The sequence below is a fragment of the Morone saxatilis genome, unplaced genomic scaffold, assembly GCF_004916995.1.
Source record: "Morone saxatilis isolate NCDOM2014 unplaced genomic scaffold, NCSU_SB_2.0 Contig15, whole genome shotgun sequence".
In the NCBI taxonomy this organism is placed as follows: Eukaryota; Metazoa; Chordata; class Actinopteri; family Moronidae; genus Morone; species Morone saxatilis.
The window spans coordinates 10,277,187-10,297,778 of NW_023339707.1; the positions used below are offsets into that span (position 1 = coordinate 10,277,187).

The following is a 20,592-nucleotide window of genomic DNA, read 5'->3' on the forward strand; positions in this document are numbered from 1 at the left end:
TCAGGCTATGGTTCATTTTGGGAATATCTGACATGGCCAGGATACTATCCGTCCTCGCGAAAATCATGCTTTGCAAAATACTGGCACTGATTCTCTTACAAGGTACGTTTGAGGTCAACAAGCTCCAACAAAACTTTTACAATTCGTAAATTCGTTCATTTATCTATTCACACGTCTGGTTATTTTTATAACTAAGCTTATTTCTAACATGTTTCTCGTACAATACAAGGTGTCTTTGATGCCTCGGTCATATCCGAGGTCAGCCCCCGAGGTCTCCCAGACTCCAGCAGGGTGTCTGGCATCGGGGGATCCGCGGGTTTGCAGCTGTCTGAGGCAACGGAGGCGAAGTCCAGACCAAAGCGCTGCACTTGTTATTCCTACAAGGATAAAGAGTGCGTCTACTACTGCCACTTGGATATCATTTGGATCAACACTCCCGAGTAAGACATGCTTTGATAAACACTACACTGTTAAATACTTAGTAAGATAATTAATAACCCACTCTGCTAATGCACAATCATCTCGGGACTTTAATAATTGCCTATAATCGTCTTTTGTCGGTGGGGACAAAGTGTGGGTAATTATGCAAAAATTAGATTGGCATGTGGCTAGTTTGTGCAACTCAAATGGGAGTCGGGCACTGAAGCCAACACAGTGTAGTAAGTCACGCCCGGTAACTACCTCCCTGAGGCGCAAGACGCAGTCCTGGTTCAAGTGGTGGCAAGCCCAGCATAAACTACGTGCCCTGCGAGGTCAAAGTTTGACATCAGATAAGAGGAGGGTATTATTTCATAATTTAATGTGCTCTGTCTCTGTCTCTTGTATTGTCTGCTTTCTCACTGTCTCATCCTTTCAGTGCCATATATATAAGCCACAATCTTCAGGATTCTAATATATCATACCATTTTAGTGATGGTTAATGTCCATGTTGTGTGTGTGTGTTCCTGGCAAAATTAAATCAAACAACATTATGTGTAACTGATGTCTTTATCTCTGTTTTTATCAAAATACTTCCTTCCCCATGATCATTAGATTCAACAGATCATTTATTGATTAGGTTGCATATATTAATTTGCATGCATGTCCCATGTGCTTCAAAGGCACCAGAATCACCAATGCATGCTCTAATCAAAAATAGTCAATTCCTCACTCTCTGCGCTTGCAACTTGAACCGAAATCACTGGTCAAGTCTCATTAATCATGCTCTGTGAAGATTTGAGAAAAGATATGGCCACTGTATAACTCCCCTGTCATGATCTAACAATGTCTCAGGGCTCTCAAGCTGCTGAACTACTATTAAACTGCAGTGTGGCGGTTGTGAGGCTGAATGGACAGAGATCAGACAGAAATCTGTCATGCAAAGCTAATGGTCTACAGGGGCTGGTGAGCAATAGGCCCAGTTCTTCATTTCCTCCATGGTGGACCAAATTAAAATGCTTCACCATCACTCACAAAGGCTGGATTTGTTCAAAGGGAGTTTTCTGGTTACCAAAGTTGTATCACAATAGTTACTGTGGTATTGAATGAATTAGATTTTTTTGTTGTGGTTGCATTTAGTCTGCTTTTATACAAAACCAAATGAATTCATTAAAATATACTTAAACTTACTCACAATTTAGATTAATTAACTTTTCCTTTAGAGAGAGGCAGAACCGGCCTGTGGCATAAACATCTTAAGCTGTCATGTATGGGCAAACACTGAGGAAGACAACATAATGAAGGTATTATTATTAAGATGGTGGAAGTTATTTAGTGAATTGGTCCTCGGAACAGCAGTGCAGTCATGTATTTATATACCTGTACCGATATGTAGATGTCCAGAGGCCTGTCCTGGCCGGAGGTTCGCTAACTGCACCTCAGGAGTTATGTTGGCTCTGCAGGTGATGAAGAACCATGTGAAAGCGAACATTACCAGCTGGCATAATTTCAGTATGTGGCATAAAGTGTGTTTAACATGTGGCCTAGCATACCACAGATTAGTAGCAATACCTCAAAATATATTTTCCAACACTTTTTTGTTTTCCTGTCTTTGTTTTGCTCCCTCCTAACCGCATATTAAAATCCTTGGCAAGACAGCAGGAAAGCATTCTTTCTTCCTCTGTCTTCTTGTGCCAAGACTGCTGTGGGCTGTTTCAGGTAAACAGCACACTTTATTACTCCTTAGCAAGTTGGGACAAATTGACATAGTTTAAAGACTGAGTGGGATATTGACATATACCGCAACATTAATATAAAAGCAATGAGTGTGTGCTCACATTGTGTATAACACCGCGTGATGATTATTTTCCTTATTGATTAATTTTCTCGAATATCTGATTTGTTGTTTGGTCCATAAGATTTCAGAAAATGTAAAAATCTGTTTTCTAGGTGACCTCCCATCTTGTTCTGTTAACAAACTGACAAAATTAAGTTTAATGTCTAAAGAAACCAGAGAATATTCAGATTTGAGAAACTAAAAACATTCATTTGAAAAAAAAATCTAAATTCATTGAAAAAGACTCAAACAACAAATTAATCAATTATCAAAGTAGTTGGCGATGGATTGTTAACTTCTAATCTATTAATCGACTAATCAGTGCAGCTCTCCCCCACTCATTATTGGCTCACAAGACTACTGTAGGTAGCTTCCAAATATCACTTTGTGTATATACACGATTTCTTACCGACACTGCAGTTTTAATAAAAGTGCTTACTATATTGTGTTAAAGGCAGAAGCCCTTCTTCTTCATCAGATAAGAACCTGTATCTGATGTCAGGCCCTTCTGTGATAAATTTAGACAAAACTTGCAGCAGCCACTTCAGATTGAACCAGTTGCCTTTATTACCCAGAGGTCATGCAGGTTTACAGTTGTAAAGAGACAGGCTGCAGGATCAGACGAAACACAGCGGAAGCAGCAGGTGGGTAGTCAGCAACACTACTCAATCAGGTATATTGCAGCAGCAGGCAGTCTGACACAATCTACAGGGGAAAGCCATTCAGAAAATATACTGATGATGAAACGTTTATTTCAAATGGATCGGGGTAGACTTTTTGCACATCATTGCCAGATCTCCCTTTCAGCTGTGTACAAATGCCGCTGCGATATTCAAATTGGTTTTAGAACATCTTCCTCTTTGCCCTAAGACCTTATAGCTCCTAACGCCACAAACACCTTTCTATTTCTTTTTTACAAAATCCATCACAGATGGTCAAGAACAGATGAGTGGAAAGAGGGAGAAAATGGAGGGAAGATAAGTGATGCCAACCTGACACTCACTCGAACAGTGGTATCCAGATGGGAGGATTAGGGCTAGAACTGTCAAGTATATCGTGATGGATTCTCCGACTTTGTTAATTTGGAAGTTATATTTCAAGTTTATTATTCACTTTCATAAACCTTTCTGGCCACCTTTGTTTTTCCATTACCAATTCCCAAAACATTTAATCTATAACAGAATGTAAAATACGAGGCAGATGCAGTGAAATCTGTTTCTGGACAACTATACAAACCTTTAATGCAAATCTTTCAAAAGGCTTTTTTTGTGCAACTTTTCAGAACCTTGTCTTAACCTAATGTTTAAAAAAAGAGAGAATCTCTGCTCAGATCATGAATTATGACATGACTTCTGGCTTTAGGGCTACTATAAGAAACTGTATGTCCAAGCACTCTCTAAAGCTAATAATATCTATTTATATATATTTATTTTCCTCTGTATCTCCAAGAATGTGATCTATGTCACATTTATACTGTTACTGAAAAAGATGGCGTCTGTTTATTGAACTTCTCAGACGCACTGTGCCCTATGGAATGTCGAGCTACAGAGGACCACAGCGAATCAGACGTGCTGTAGGTGAGCAAGGAACTGAACAGGAGGAGGCAAAGACTCCGCGCTGCATTTGTGCTGTGCTTGACACCGACACCGAGTGCATTGACTTTTGTCTGTCAAGGTCAGTCTGATTCTTTCTGTAAGAATTACATTCAATGGATCTTTGTCATTAGGCATATTAACATGAACACATCAAGTTCATTTTAAGTGAAATGAATTAACTGAGTTAAAAAAAGGGCCAAAACCCCAAGTATAGCCAATTTTGGAGATTTTGTTTTGCAGTGCATTGCTTTATTCATTCTTTATTTATAGGTGTTGCTTATGGGTATTTAAAATGCTTAGTCAGACTTCAAACAAAAAATTGTTTGGAAACAGCAAGATTCAACATGTGGCATGCAAATATAAATATATAACTAAAAAAAGGCACAGCTCATGTGAGTCAAATTATCCAAATATGATTTATATAGATTTATATTTATAACGAAATATTCTGAGAAATTGGAAATTTTTTCAAAAAAGGCCCATTAAACCTATGACACAGAGCCATGGGGGTGAATAGAGCCAGGGCAAACCATAAATCTGTTTTATGTTTTAATACATTTCTGTAAATAAGGCTGTTTTTTCTTCAACCTGTGTTGTTGGAGCTTTAACAGTTCAAGAATTTACAAGTAGGCGAGGTTGTGCTAGAACCTCAACTCAGCATTATTTTTTGTCCCTGCCAATAGATACATGTCCCTAGTTTTTAGAAAATGTTGAATGAAATACCACAAACTGCAAAAACAAAAATAAATGTATTACCTTAATCCACTGCTGTATATATATTTTTACTTCATAATTTGCTTATGAATTTTACACATCAAGTTCAGTTTACTCATTTAGAAAATAGAGGGAAAAAATTAGGCTTGGAGACAACACATTTATAAGACATATAATTTATGTGTTACAAGCGGGGTGTGTGGAGTTTGAAATTATTTATCAGGCAAGGGGGGTCTGATGAGGAGACACTATTGGTTGCATGATGGGAAAGGTATAATCCAGTGTTTTTGAAGCTTGACCCATCCTAGGGACAAAAAAGTCTCAGCCTACTGTCTCTTGTGATCCCTTCATGTTTATGGAAGTGCAATACTCAATCACTGGATATGTCCTTTAATATTGCAGATTTAATGTGAAATGTTCTCTTCAAAGCCCCCTGCCGGCAGCACCAATCAGGAGTCTCCACAGAGTCCCTGGACCTGGATGACACTTTGACGTCTCTCCATCTTCTGCTCTTCTCCTCGGGGGAATGGACCCTTCCCTCCTTTTCAGCCCCTTCAGTCTGCGTTTGGCACTCTTGCCTCCACAGGTACACTCACATTCAAGAAAAGAGCTTTGGAGTTTGACACTGCCGACATTCCTCAGCATCATAACTCTTGGAGCAAGTTCCATCAGGCCGACTGGTTTCAAAAACTCTTCAGCAAATTCAGTACAGATCCCTGGAGGCTATCCCCTTTTTGTTCCCCCCTCAGTGCAGCATGAGGATTATTTTCACCATAATAGCCAATGACCTTGCTTCTGTCAAGCTTGATCAGAAAAACCTTTTGTATTTTATACCTAGTAACAGTGTTCTGGGCTACTTAACTCTCTCTTCCAAAACAATGAGATCAGCTTGTATAAATCTTTCAGGGACAACAAAGACATAGACAACAAAGTGCCAAGAGGAGCAATGGAAAGGAGCAAGGCATGACATTGTGCTATCACACCTTAAAAAAATATTGAAACATGCAAACAGAAAAAAGTGGAAAGCTTTTGACTGTCCGTGTTATGGAGCATATTATTGAGCTTTGATTTGTGAGACTATTTACAGTCCGTCTGGAAAGCATTCATACCCTGATACTTGGCATATTTTGTTCATATCACTTTTTTTCATCAATAATATATCAATCCATCACCCATCAGTCATATTAGTTGTGCTTTTACCTCACCGCCCCCTGGCGAACATTCACTCTGTAGTAACTGTATGACAGCTTAAGCTGGAGTGAACTTATTGAACCATCCACAGTTGCGTCTAGCCTAAATTGCTTGGAGCTGTAGATTGCTTACCACATGTTAAAAAGTAAAGCTGGCAATATTCAACATATGTCTCACTGTCAACCAATGCCTTGAAAAGACCAAAACCAACAATGAATTTGTTCTGTTATCAAGTATTGTCTGTGCTGTCAAAGTCTGATATATCTTATTCCTCTGTGCCATAGACCTCCACTGCTCTCCAAAAACTATTAAAAAGACATAAATGAACCTCACTGTTGCACTGGCTGACATGTTCACTCATCACGATGAACATGGAGTTTATTTTGAGTCAATCCCTAGTCAATCACTAGTGCACCATATGTATATTATTTTGCAGATGAAAATAGTCCCCTTACAAATGCACTATTTACTCGTTCGAATAATGTTTGCCAAAAACTGCAGTGTCCAGTTGTGTCAGGAAAGTACTTTTGTAAAAGATGAAACTATATTTGTGACTAATTTTTACAGATTTAAATATTCATCAGAAATGTATGGACAACAGACCAAGGTATGGAAGATGGAAAGTACTTTGACAGACATGTCTGTTTAGGTCTTGTAACGGGATTTACTGTCAATAAGAAAAATACAGGGTAATGCCAGCTTTATCCTTTAAGGTTAAATGGTTTTGATGTGGAGCCACATTTTAGAAAAACTCCCCAGTCAATATGGACACGTGTTCCTCTTATTCACTGAATCTTTGGGGTGAAGAAGTAAATTGAAAGCACCATGTTGCCCAAGGCCTGAACAGACTGTGATTCAAGTGTGTCAAATTCCATGAAGCCAGTAGACTTAAAAATTATAAACTAACATGCAGTGCTCCATTATAGTTGACTGACTGTGTTCCTTGCTTCTGGGTCCACATGTTCTCTCCCACTGTTCAGTAATTAAATTAATCATTCCAGTTTCTCTCTCCTGTCCCTCCACTACTCCATCTTCCTGTCCAGTTTGTCAGTCCTTTTGGCTTTTGCTGCGCAGAAAATGTGTACTTATTTATCCTAATTGCAACTTTTGGATTTCCCACCGATAGCAGAAATAGTTCTCCTGTCACATGAGCAGTACAGACAACATCTCCAGCTTTTGTCCTGTCTCTCTATTGTTGGGCAGCATTGTGTCTTACCATACCAAACCATTAACCAAATTATGTGGTCTACTCTACGAAACAAAAAGGGACAATGAAAACAGCAAGTGGACAAGTATTTGTTAGTGCCTGTTGGTTTGTGGTCCATGTGGTTACAGTATACTGAGAGCATTTCCATGAAAATAGAGTTTAATGTGAGGAGACATTTCAAGAAAACACACTCCTAAGTTTGGCACAACCTATCCAGTGTACCCTGAATCTTATAAAGGGATTACAGGTTTCTTTTTCTATATTTATAATATTCTGCCCGATTTCTTGCCAAGAATGCATCACCACTAGTCTTGTTTCATACAAGCACTGAACGTTGCTAAGTGGTTTAATAAAAGTACCGCAGAGAGAATTCTAGCTGGCTGTTTGTTGCCTTTTTGTGCATGCTGTCGCTTGGATAATAAAGTGGACATCCAATATGTATTTCCATTTCAGTGCCATTATGTGGCTCCACTTTGTAAAGCAATAATTTTGGTCCAACCAAATAAAAGCGTATCTGTGTCAGTTTCCCATCAACATTACAAATCAACAATGACTTCTGAGAAACTGTACAGTGGGTCTAACTGTACACAAGAGATGTATTTGTTCATTATTTTTGTTTATAAGAATTATTTCTTTACATAACATGAAGAGGATTTACATTACATAGAAAGTATTACAAAACTCTACCAGTACAATATAGTAATGGTGTAGTTCTTGGTGTTGATGGCGAACGTAGCACACACAGGTACCATAATTGGCGTGTGTGTGTGTGTGAACATTACAGAATGTGTAACTTTACAGAGCATGCGGAACATGAATGTAACATTAGAATGCAACAAGAATGTTGTGTACTTTATAAAAAGCTATTTCATATAACAAACATTGGAGAGTTTCTCATTGATTGATTGATTCATGAAGCTCTTCTTCAAGAGTATGACAACGATCATACCGTGATCTGACATATAGACCAGACAGGGATATATGGATACTTTGCAAAATGTCAAATCAAAGATTCTATAGATGTCAGTGCAATTTGATGGTTTTTTTATTTTTATTTTATGTTTGTATACCTTCCTTTCATATTATATAAGCTTTAGTTTTACATGTCTAAATATTATTTTTGCCTGAACCGGAACATTGGAGATTGGACCCTTATAAATTAAGGTGAATCAGTCAGCCATCACGCTGGTATGATCGATTCTTAAGAGAAATTAATTTTTTTCCTTCAACATGTTTGCTACTACAACTTCTTTCTTGTCATTACCAGTGACTAATTTCATTCTCATGTACTTTTCGATAAAAGGTTGTGACTACAGTATATTGACCTCTGCTGGGGAGCATCAACAATCAATATAAGGAAAACATTTATTCTATCCTCATGTGTGGAGCATTATTTGCCAACATGTTATAGCCCTCTGGTGTAAAGCCAGGCTACAAACCCAGAGGAGTGAAATTCTTTCATGTGAACTGACCTTCTCTGGTCTGGGGGTTGGGTGTATGGGGTGGGGGTGCTGTTAATGCAAGGTGGTGCACAGCTGGGTAGCCTGGGGTTTTATTGTGTGTCGAGTGTGTAGGTCAACTGCAGTGCTTTAACCCTTGTTTTTTATTTCCCAGATTGCTTTGCTAACTTATGGCTGTCTGAGTAGAGTTCATGTGTGCTGAGTTAAAGAGTTTATCAACCCTCCTGTCCTACTCCTTCCTCTGTTGAGCTATGAACCGCCATCATATCCAGTTATAAGCTTGCTTTCAGTTCTCAAAGCTACCTCTGGTGTTAGTCCATGTTTTATCTCTCTAAGTGGGCCAGTCCATTGTACGGTATCTAATAACTTTCGAATGTCATACTGTAAACTGTATGACAAAATTCAAATTATTAACAGTATGTGCATATTACGTTGGGGTTGAATAATTAGCACGATGATCAGTTGTTTTTTGCCTTGCTACAGGCAAGGAATCCAAAAAGCAACTGATCATCATGCTAATTAAAAAGAAACTGGCATAACTCTGCACAATAGTATAACAGATATTTATAGAAACCAATAGCAGCCACATTGTGATGATTTTTCCGCTATCACAAGATCACAAGTTAATTATCTTGCTATCTTGAGATAGCAAAGTTGTTTTTTCATGATAATGACATAATTTTCTTGTTATCTGGAGAAAACAAAATATAATTTTCTTGATAATGGGTTAATATTCTTGTTAACTGGAGAAAATGTCTGTTTTCTCCAGATAAGGAGAGAAAATTATCCCGTTATTACAAGAAAACGGCTTTGTTATCTTGAGATCGCAAGATACTTTAACTTGAGATTTTTAAAAAGAATTGCAACTGCAACTAACTTCCCTTTCTTGTTTATGAATCATACATTAGTTATTTTGTTGTGAATCAGAGAATATATATTATATATTTCATGTCTCAGAGCTGCATTTCTGCCACACAAACACCTTTTTCCTGCCACACAAACACAGAACATCAGACCAAATGGACCCCTTGAAAACCTAATACCACCTATCATCCTGGAATGTCGCACTAAGTCTACCCTCAATAAGCCTACCCTGGAGCCTCAGTATAAACCTTCTGCAGTGAGCACCAATAATATCGCTCAGAGAGAAAGGCCTTTTTCCCACAGTACATCCTGGGAAATATTGCTGTGCAGACATCCTGACCATGCAACCGCAGGTTCAGGGCCCCTACCACGGCTTACAGTTTGTTGTTTGTGTTCTGGTTCATTAAATGAATAGACCTTGTGCCATACAGTGAACATTTTCTGGATACTGATGATTAAAAGACCATAAGAACTGCTCGGGTCACACAAGCCTTTCCAGACACAATGATATTATGTTGATATTTTTGCATAGTGTATATTCTGTTTTTGAGTCGGGGTATAAAACATTTATTATAATCAATTTTTAAGGCATTGTGTTATCCTTTGCTTATTGTGCATTATTGGCTTATTGTACCTATTATATTCTTGATTTGGTGCATAAATTATAAAAAGATTAAGTCGAAATGTAATACTATGTTGCTCAGATATGATAAATGTTTCTGATAGGGTGTGTCTTTATTATGGATTTATCTTCCACCAAATATTTGTTATAATTTTGCAGTAATGTTTTTGTTTAACAATGTACACAAAGATACATGTAATTAGGTGTGAAGATGCATTAAAGTCTTTTATCTTTTGGTTATAACATAACCAGTATCTGAGCTTTTTTTCCAGAACAACATCCTTTCCATAAATCCATTGATGCGTTATTGTTCTCATTTTGTGATCAAGTCAGTTGTCCCCTCAGACTCCAACCTGACGTTGGTAAACATAAAAAGTGTGGACCACACGTTTGAAACAAAAAACAGACTGCAGGTTTGCAGCCAAAGTGTATCCCAGTGTCAGCTCTGTGATTTATGACAAACTGGACTACTGGATAGTTGCTGTGATGGATGATTAAAAAGGTCTGCTGGGTTGTTTTTAAGTCAAACACTTTAAAATGTGTTTTGAGTGATACGTGTAATATATCGCTCTACTGGGAGCAGCCAAAGTAACTGTTATATGAACAGTACATAAATCAACATTGTACGCTGCTGCAAAGTTGAGACATATCTCACTAAACACTATTTTTCAGCTATTAACAAGCTGATCAATTATCAAATTATCCCATCATCTACTTGGAAAATGCAGGTGGATCAGTTGAAAAAGCAGCTGAAAATCAGAAGAACACATGTAAAACAACACACACTGAGAAAGAGGAGCCACTGGAAGCTAATTAACATGTTAGGTAATATGATCCATCTCGTTTGCAGTGAATTATTTACTGCAAAGTTTAAGTCATCTTTCATGTGTTAACATTACTTTGTTTAGTTCTTCTAAATGGTTTAAATGTGTCCTGATTTATCTTACTCAGTCCCAATCTTTACAGTTTAGAGAAGATCAAAAGTGAACTAGACCTCCACGTCTTTGTGATTTTATCATTTTATTATTTAACAATTGACCGTTTCCATCTCTTTTGATAACCTGCACAAGGGATGAAGAACACTGATGGAGCTTTTTGTCAGTGATATAAGTACCACAAGAAAGACAAGAATATTGATACAGACAATGAAATTGGAGCAGTTTTAACAAGTCATAACTAAATCATTACACTTTTAATGTACCCACTGATACACTGACATGTGGAATAAGGAAAGCATAATCCGTGCAAACAAAGACACTAAACTGTACATATTACTACAGTCATCACTCACAGTCAAAGCATGCAGATGGTCATTGTTCCATGAGACAAGTGTGTGTGTATGAAATAAGAAAGCTGACATGTGTCTGGCATATGTTCACATGTAACATGAAGCCCATATGCTGTTTTTATCATCAGCCAGAAACAGCAAGACGTCTCTACAATACTGTTCTTTTCCAGGTGGCATTTTTAAAACATATTTACTTTAGGTGAAGCCTGTAATAAAGATTATGTTGAATTTTACAGCTGATCTGTGACCTTGTTGCATCACACACTATTCTCCACTGTATAATATTATGCACAGTATAAAAAAGAGCTTAACTTAGTGATACATTTAAAAAACATACTGTCTTTGGTTTAGGTTAATTGTCAGTCAAATAAAAGGTCATTTCAACAAAGCTTTATGTTTGCCCTTGAAATAATGCATAGATAAAATATTTAGGGATTTGTCATCTTATGTAATTCATTGCCTGTATAATTGACAAAATTAGACAAAATAAAACAACTTGAAATACTTCCCTTCACAGTCGCTACAAGCCCAAAATTAGCTCTGAGTGTACTTCAAGGCTGTGGTAATACATTTCTGGACATTTAGAAAAGCAGACACGCATCCTTCACATATAATCGCCTTCAAAAGTTGCAGTGGCTAGCATGTTAGCAACAGTTAATTATTCATCCAGGGAAGGGGAGCGAGTGTAAACAAAGTTCAATTTTTCTATACTTATACTTAACTTGTGACAAAATCATTGGTCTGGACCTGAAACCACTGAGTAGCATGTACAGCAGATGGGTTAAAATGGAAGGACTACAAATTACTTATAATGAATAAACTTATTATTTGTTTTTTTTAGACAGTTTAAGGTACACCTAATCTTACTGGTGGCATTTTAAACATTTTAAAAATTAGATTTGAAACCACACTACTCATTGTTTGCTCAATTGAGTTATTTTGATTGATTGATTGATTTAGTCATGGATATCTAATATTATAGGTGAATGCTTTAAAAACACTACTTCTCCAAGTTTATAGAGAATTGTATGTTGGTTTTGTCTGTTATGTGGAAGACTGCAGCGTGAGCTCCAATGAAAGCAACAGGAGTCATAATAAATCTCATTCCAGGTTTATTAGTTTATTCAACCCTGTCTATTAAGGCACCAAGTACATTTCCAACTTGACAAAGATAATTAAAACACTGTGGACAAACATTTTTTACAGTATTTTAAAATATGTACAAAAAATAAAAACAAACTTAGATGTCAAAGACAAAAACTGTAGAAATATATTGATCAGAGAAAGCAACATCAGCTAATGACATTCACAGTAATGTGTCTGAGATCCATCAGTAATGACTTCTACAGGACAGTCCCATAAATTGAACATTTGCTTTCTCCCCATGCATGTTTTGTCTCTTTGTCATTTGATTGACTGCTCATGAATGAAGCAAGTTGATTTATTAGCTTCAAAACCTCTGCCTGACTGTGTACCAAATGCTTTACAAAATAGCAGGTTACACAACAGAGGTAGTAGTAAATTGAGCATCATTAAAGGCACTAAATAAGAGCTCAAAGTGAAGACATGTTTATTAACTGCAGTAAAAAGGTTAAATGTTTGTACTTGTATAACTCTCTACTTGTTGTTTTGGATGATGATTACATTCTCATTTACTTGAATAGACTTGTCTGTCAGAGCCTTATTCTGATGACATGCCCACAGGGAACTGAGAAGTATATTGTATCAGTGCATGTTGTAGCACCACGCCTGCTGCAAGTACATGTAATTATGTCTGAAGATTTCTAAAAGAATTTAATAGCATGAATTAACGATTTGTTGGCCTTTGGGGTAGATTAATGTTTCCTTCTAACAGTTCTATTTCTACAGCAGAACATCTTGTGGTGAACACCCAAACTGCCTTTTGTTCCATTTCACTTCAGCAAGACTATTCACAATTTTGAAGAAATGACATGAGCCCCATTTTCATTCCATTGAGGTTACGTTCCTTAAAAGATTTCACAATTTTGTGGAAGAATGTTAACAGCTAGTATTGGAAAGAAAAGCTCCCCCTCCCCCCCCCCTATTTATTCTTTGGAACAGAACTCAAAAGTGGTGAGATGGTTGCAGGCCAGAGGTTTTTACTGTGAGTGACAGTGATGGGACATACCAATTATGTGGTTTTGTGCAAATAGACCTTGGGAGCAGTATACAATATTTGGACTGTACTTTTATTTACTTTCAGCACCTTTGAGAATTTAAATGTGTGTATTTCTGCTTTTCCGTTTCAGAAATATATATATATCTTGTACAATGTTTCAAAGTCGGATGTTGATATGAAATGTCAAACAATGAGGTAAACGTAGGTAAAAGTAATCCCTGTGAGCAAAAAGCTCTGAATTTTGATCCCATTTCCATTTCCAACTTTGCTTTACATGACTAGCCAACATCAGCTTTGTCACAGATTTCTTTATACGATTATCTGCTCCAGGCAGAGCACGGCTAAGCCCAGGGACACACTGTTTGTCATTGAACTGCTCTGTCAGGGGTCAGAATTTAAACCTTTAAAGTTTTTCACATGAAGTGATTTTTTGGTTGTGAAGGAAAGTTACATAATTTTTTTTTACAAATTTCTTTCTCTGACTCAACTCTCTGGGATTTATGGAGTTCACTGATGGACATATTAGCCTTATTTGTTGCTATTGGCCAACCGCTAACTGCTACTAACTGCTAACGGACTGGGAGCTCGAGGCTCCAGCACTCCTGGCAGTCCAAAGCTCCTGTACTAAAGATGTAACATTAAACACTGCCCCGATGCTCTGAGCTCCCAGTCCGGCCAGAGTCCCCTTATAGGATGGCTAAGTTAGCTGCAGGCTAACCAGCTACAGTTGGCAGGTATAATAGCTAACTGCTAAATAAAATAAGCTAAGCCTAAAAAAAAAAATTGTGTGTTTTTGTTCGGTGATCATTTTTCCGACCAAAGTTTTGTCTGATTTGTGGTTTGACACAGGGGAATATAATATATAATATGAAAATATTCTCGGGGTGATCAGTTTATCTGCTTATAGGCTGGACTTTTTAGTTAGAATTTATATTGGCACACTTGAATCAGCCTCAAGGGCACGTTTTACTGTCAGATTGATGAAATTGGGCATAGAATACAGAATAAATCAATTCACACTTCTTGACGTCAACATTGACAGATTTGAACATGTACCTTCTAAACGATCTTTCTATGAGTGAAACCATAAAACATTTACAACATAGCTTTCACTTTCTGCACAGGAATCTGGCACAATAAGTTCCTCTGAACGTATAAGTACTACTCTACGTGTCTTGGGTGCAATAGTTCACCTTGGAAACAAAACAGAGGAAAAGAAGTGGAAAAAAACAAAAAAAGCTTTTCATTGGACCTTGAGTGTCTTTTTTCTTGTGTCACAGAATGTCTTTCAGCTTAGCACACTCTTGTAACCTAACAGCCCTCCACATATTTCTTCACTTCATTTGATCAGCGCATTTAATCTTGTGCTCTGGGGGAAAAGACATTCTGTGTCAAGTGTCAAATGCTCCCATTGTGCAATGGCTGAAGACAAGGTTGACGTCCATTTGACAGAACTACTTCACTGGACATGTGAAAATCACAATAAACAAGATTGTAAAATTTTACCAAGTTTGCTTACCTTTGTGCATCCTCAGAGAAAAGGAAAGTCTAATTATTTTAATATCTACATGTTTTTCTGTGAATATCAAGGTCGTCTGCATCTGCACTGGAGTGTTGGTGATTTGTTTTTTCACTTATTCCTGTTCAGTGTCACAGGAAGCAGCAAAGAAAAGCAAAGAAAAAAAGAAGAAGAAGAGAGACAGTGTCTGGAAACTTGTGTAAGTAACAAGCTGTACAAGTCGTATTTGTTTTTGTTTGAGGCTGCTACCAGTAGTCATCTGGCATGACTCCACACAAGGAACTCATCTAGAGGCCATGATGGAGTGAGAGGATGTGCCTCACAGAGGACTGTGAAAGGTGCAGTGACTTACTCAGAGTTCAAAAGCTAATGAAATCCAGGAGAAAAAAAACATGGCTGTCTGTCTTATATTTTCAGTTTCTTATCATTTTCTGTGTGCCTATAACTATCCCAGTATCCCATGAAACAAGAACACAAGAGTTTTGTGTTTTTAACATTAGATCTATCTAACAGCTGTCTCTTTTGCACCAAGAACAGCATCTTAAGAATGGGATTAGAACATAGCATTAATGAAAATCTGTTTAATTGGGCCTGCCACATGTCATGTTTAGTATCAATTAATCTCATCTTCAATTCATTTCATATTCTCAATCAGTTGTCACATAATGGTAAAAGAGTTTCCAAGTGTCATCTTGAGGTGTGTCGTACCCAAAGAGACTCAATTGAATGACATGAGAGAAAATAGAAAGGAGCTAAATTAATTATTACTGTTAAGAAACAATTAATGAATGGATGACTATTTGGGTCATGGATTGCATACAATAAAATATCTAAAATCAGATAGGGGACCCTGGGACAAAATCTTATCAAATGTGGTCTTATTTGTGTCAGTTAAGGGTTATGTGATGTGAAAAAGTTTGAAAAATCATGCCCTACATCAATGCAGCAAGGACTTTTAGCTGAGGTAATTCATTAATACATGTACAACTATCACATTCTAAATACACATAAAGGATCAATACTACATTACCTCAAACTCAGAAAACAGAGCTTGCCATCTATTTTGGAACTCAGTGAGGAAGTGCATGTCCTGAATGATTCCCTGTCTTCCACAGGCAAAGGCTCTTTCCATCTTAATTCACGTAACAACAAGCAAGCTAACATTACAGATAAAAATACTGCATGTCTTAAAGTTAAAATTACTATTACCCACGTATCTGTAAAAGTCATTCAGAACCTTGCTTAAGTATTGTCACCAAAATGCACCTAAAGTATGAAACGTGAAAAGTACTCATAGTGCAGTAATGTAGTCCCTGTCAATGTTTTACTATATCTGATGTTTCTGGATTAATATTACTGTGTGTATGTTGCATTTTACTGCTGTAGATGTAACCACTTTATATACTGTCAGATAGTTTTAATCCACAGATCATCATACGTTTGTACTACCGGTCAAAGCCTGTTTCCAGCTTTTTGACAAAACATTATCCTGCTAATCCAAGTAGGAGAATTCAGGATAAGTAGGCTTTCACATACAAGAAATCACCTTGGTGTTTTGGTGCATAACAACAAACAGTTATTAAAATAAAAAGTACTGCAAAAATCAAGAATAAAATATTAAATGAAAATATTTGCAATAAAAGTTTGACAAAATGCATTTTGTTATCCCTTAAGGAACACAATACACTAGAGTTTAAAAAAAATCTGAGTCAAAATGACCAAATTTGGATATACATGGTTTTCACTGGACAGGAAGGTATGAATAAGTGTAATCTGAAAAGTAAGTAGTAATAAAAGTGATTTAGTACATAAATGTAGCGGAGTAAAAGATACAATACTTGCCTCTGAAATACAGTGGAGTAGAATAATAGAAAAAACAAAAGCTGTATGAAATAGAAACGTTCAAGTGAAGTTATGCTCCCAGTACTTCAAGAAAGTACTTAAATACAGTACTTAAGTAAATGTAATGTCATCTCACCAATAGACAAGCCTGCCTCTGCAACCAGCTTCCAAAACCTCAGGTGTCCACTCACAGCAGTCTTTTTGACATGAAATATTCAGGTAAACACAGGGGTTACCTGTGATCACACTAAATGGATAGAACCTCAATTTGTATAATGGGTAACACCTGGGTATACACATCTGCTGTTATAAATTCTGCATGCATGTAAAATTAAGCTCTGGAAAGTGTCACAGCTTCAGTCAACTCTTTCTCTTGTCTGCATGCAACCTCTTCTATCATTTTAGATGCAGCCACTCTCTTCTGCGCTGCAGGAAATTTCCTGTCTTTCCCCAATACCTTACCTCCCCAACTCCATGCTCACCTGTTCACAGTTTCCCTCATCAGCCCTGCAGTATACTGGCCCATTTCCTTGCATTCCTTGCCAGACTGTCTGTTGTGCATATGCCTTAACTTTTACAGCCTTTGCTTTGCCTGCCTGATTTTGACTTTTGCATGTTTGTGACAACGGGAAAATGGAAAACTTTTACTTAATCTGCTTGTCTCTGAGTTGTGCCTGCTATGTACTTAGCTTTAACTGAAAAATCTCTGTATAAATACAACAAAATAAACTTGAAATCCGTCAGATCCTTTTACTTTTTTAATTTGATTTCATGGTATATTGGTTTCACCGCACTCCCTGTGTCCTTTGAGAAGCAAATGAAGAATGCACCACAATGATTGGGTACCAAGCAAGAGGAAAGAGTAAACATGGATGTATAACTTGGAAATGGAGCAGAACACTTCAGATTGTGAGTTGTGAGACTTCACACTCAGCTCAGCGCAGCTTGGATTGATCATATGTTCTGATTCACCAGCTAACTCAACAATCAGAAAGTGATTCATCTTTCACTTTTTCAGTGTACTAGAAATGCCAAGGCTCTGCTTCTACCACACTTACTTTAATTTCTTCAGTGCACATTGCCAAAATATGTAAGTCTCAATTCACTGCTTCTGAGTTTGAGGACTGTTACATGAAGCAGTGGGAATTTGTAATATTTCACTTTTTTGACAAATCTGTGCACAGTTTGTTAAACAGAATCCTGGTACCAGATCCTTATTACTCAAGAGCTTCACTAAATAATGTAGAAAACATTCTCCTCCATAGTGGTGACACAATAGGGCAGCTAAGTTAATTAATTTCAAGTGACAATGTTTAAGGTTCCCCTCTGCTCAAACATATGTTTTTCTCCTCATTCCTACTCTATGTGCATTAGAACGATGCTTTCACATTCATCTGCTGAAAGTGGAAAGTTTCTCTGTGCTCTTTGAAAATCAGATTTTTGTAAGTGTGGCTACAGATAATTTGGAAGTCAATCATGGTCCAATTTGCAACTCATACTAGTGTTATGTATAGATATTTGCATATTCATAGATTCTGTCATTTTTAATGAAGTAGAAGTATATGCTTTAGATGATTTTAAAGTGGAAATTGTACTTTTTTGTGTGAAGAAAAAACATACACACATTATTGTTCCAAGCGTACTATTTGTATATATGTCTTAGTACATTCCTTGGTGGGAAGTCAGTCCTGGTTGATTTGGCAGAACTTGGTTACTGGTGGTAACAGCAAGTGCAGGCAGCGAAACACTCCTACAACAGCTCCTTTGTCAAAAACAACTACAACATAAGATCAATAGTGTATTTGCTGACAGAGCAGCCAACCAAACTATTGGCATTTTAATAACAAAGTCAGGCACAGCGGAGCACCGTGAAAGAAGCTACTATCTCACAAGCCTGTCCCCTGTATCTATCTATCAACTTACTGTGGCTGCTCCTCTTGTTCCATTACTAACTGCAATATAAAGTGATCCGCTGTGAAAAAATGCTGAAATAACAGTTGTCTTTTTTTGTAGGTGCATTTTACGAATTATAATGTTCACACACCCTGTCTCAGGTCAGTATTTCGGCAGTTAAAGTCTTTTAATGTGAACCTGCAGAAATAAATGTTTGGTTGGCATTAGTTGTAACTTAAAGGACCAGTGTTAATTGCATCAAGCAGTGTAGTTGCAGATTGCAGCTCCCTTGCTTCACCACCCCCTTCCAAGCATGAGGGATAAACTACGGTGGTTGTGAAATGTGCCAAATCTATAGCCAGTGTGTGGTTTTTCCTGTCCTGTAGAAACAAGGCGGTTCAACACGTAACACATAATGATTCTTTATTTTAGGGGATAATACACTAATGAAAACAACATAATATTACGGCATATATTCCAGTCTGACACCCAGTTCGTATTACTGCAAATATATATATATTGCAATACTTTCATAAGTGGGCCCCTTGGTGTTACCTCATTTGGCAAGAACAAGTGATTTAACAAACATTTATTTAAATGAAAATCTTTAAGATTATTACTTTACTCATCCTTTAATTAATTAATACAAATACTTACTGTTTTCACCCCCAATTCAGTTCATCGTGAACGGCAGACATTCTTGAGAACAGATGTCTTCCAGTTTTACAGACCACATGTTCCAGGAAGCCACGTACAGTACAATGTGATTTCAAAAAGTACTTCAGCACACATAGGGACCACAACACTGAGATCCAGGTGCTAAATACATTTGAATGTATGGCCAAACGAAGCAGTCAAGAAGATGAAGTTAGCAGGTTGGTGGTCTTCAAGTGAGAACATACTCCAGTGTCACATAATACACAGCCTGTCAGACGGGGTCATGACAAGCAGCAGTTTGGGAGAAAGAAAACAAGTGTGTGTGTACCGTGTGTGTGCATGTTTGTCTTTAACTGACAAGACATCTGACAACACTCTATGACCCGATTATACCAACATTACAGTGCACACACAAGCTGGTGACATGTCCTCATATCTCAATCTGTATTTGTGTCCATTTAAGTCACAATCAGCCCTGTGAATTCAATTTCCTCACTGTCGGTTAAAAAAAAATATCTAGAGTAATGTGTTTGTTTACCCTGTCTGTCCCCATTACCTTTACCTAATCCCTCAGGCCTTTGACTCCAACTTTATCAGTTACTGATCCTTGACCCTTCGTGTAATAAGCCTGGTGGAGTCTCTGAGTGTCCAAAGCTGTCAATCACAAAGAAAGACAAGTAGTCGAGGACTTCTTTTTGTTCATTTTTCAGTCGGTTGTTATGCTGCACTTAACTGTGTAAGGAAGAGCTGATGAAAGCAAAGTTAAAAGCTTGAATAACATTCAGGGAACTCCATCTGCATCTTACTTCGTAAATGAGAAGTTGACAGGCTAATAGAACAGCATGTAAGCAGAAACACAACAAGGGATCCAAACAGGCAGGAGCACGCTGTGGTTTTCCACTAGTAAACATTTATAACTTCCACTTTAAAGTCCCAGTGAGTAACATTTAAGAGGCTCTATTTGGCAGAAATGTACGATGGAGTGTAAGGGCCAGACTAAGAGAAATTTTTTTGTGGGGGAAATTACGAGAATAAAGTCATAATATTAAGAGAATAAAGTCATAATATTAGGTCTATGAGAATAAAGTTGTAACATTACGAGAATAAAGTCGTAATATTACGAGAATAATTTCTTAATATGACAAGAAAAAAGTCATAACATTAAGAGAATAAAGTCATAATATTACAAGAATAAAGTCATAATATTATGAGAAAAAGTCATAATATTGCTAGAATAAAGTCGTAATATTACAAGAAAAAATTCATAATATTGTGAGAATAAAGTTGTAATTTTAGGAGAACTCTTAAAAGAAAGAGCAGTTTTCCCCCTGCGTTAAAATGAGGAA

At 37.2% G+C, this 20,592-nt stretch overlaps 1 protein-coding gene across 1 annotated transcript; it reads left to right on the top strand.

Moving 5' to 3' along the window:
• On the top strand, positions 1 to 5,563 carry edn3b (endothelin 3b). Its single transcript, XM_035657287.1, has 4 exons — positions 1 to 102; positions 230 to 440; positions 3,770 to 3,928; positions 4,993 to 5,563. Exons 1-4 carry the CDS (start codon positions 33 to 35, stop codon positions 5,045 to 5,047), a joined length of 495 nt encoding a protein of 164 aa, XP_035513180.1. The 5' UTR covers positions 1 to 32; the 3' UTR covers positions 5,048 to 5,563.
• Positions 5,564 to 20,592: the final 15,029 nt, after the last annotated feature.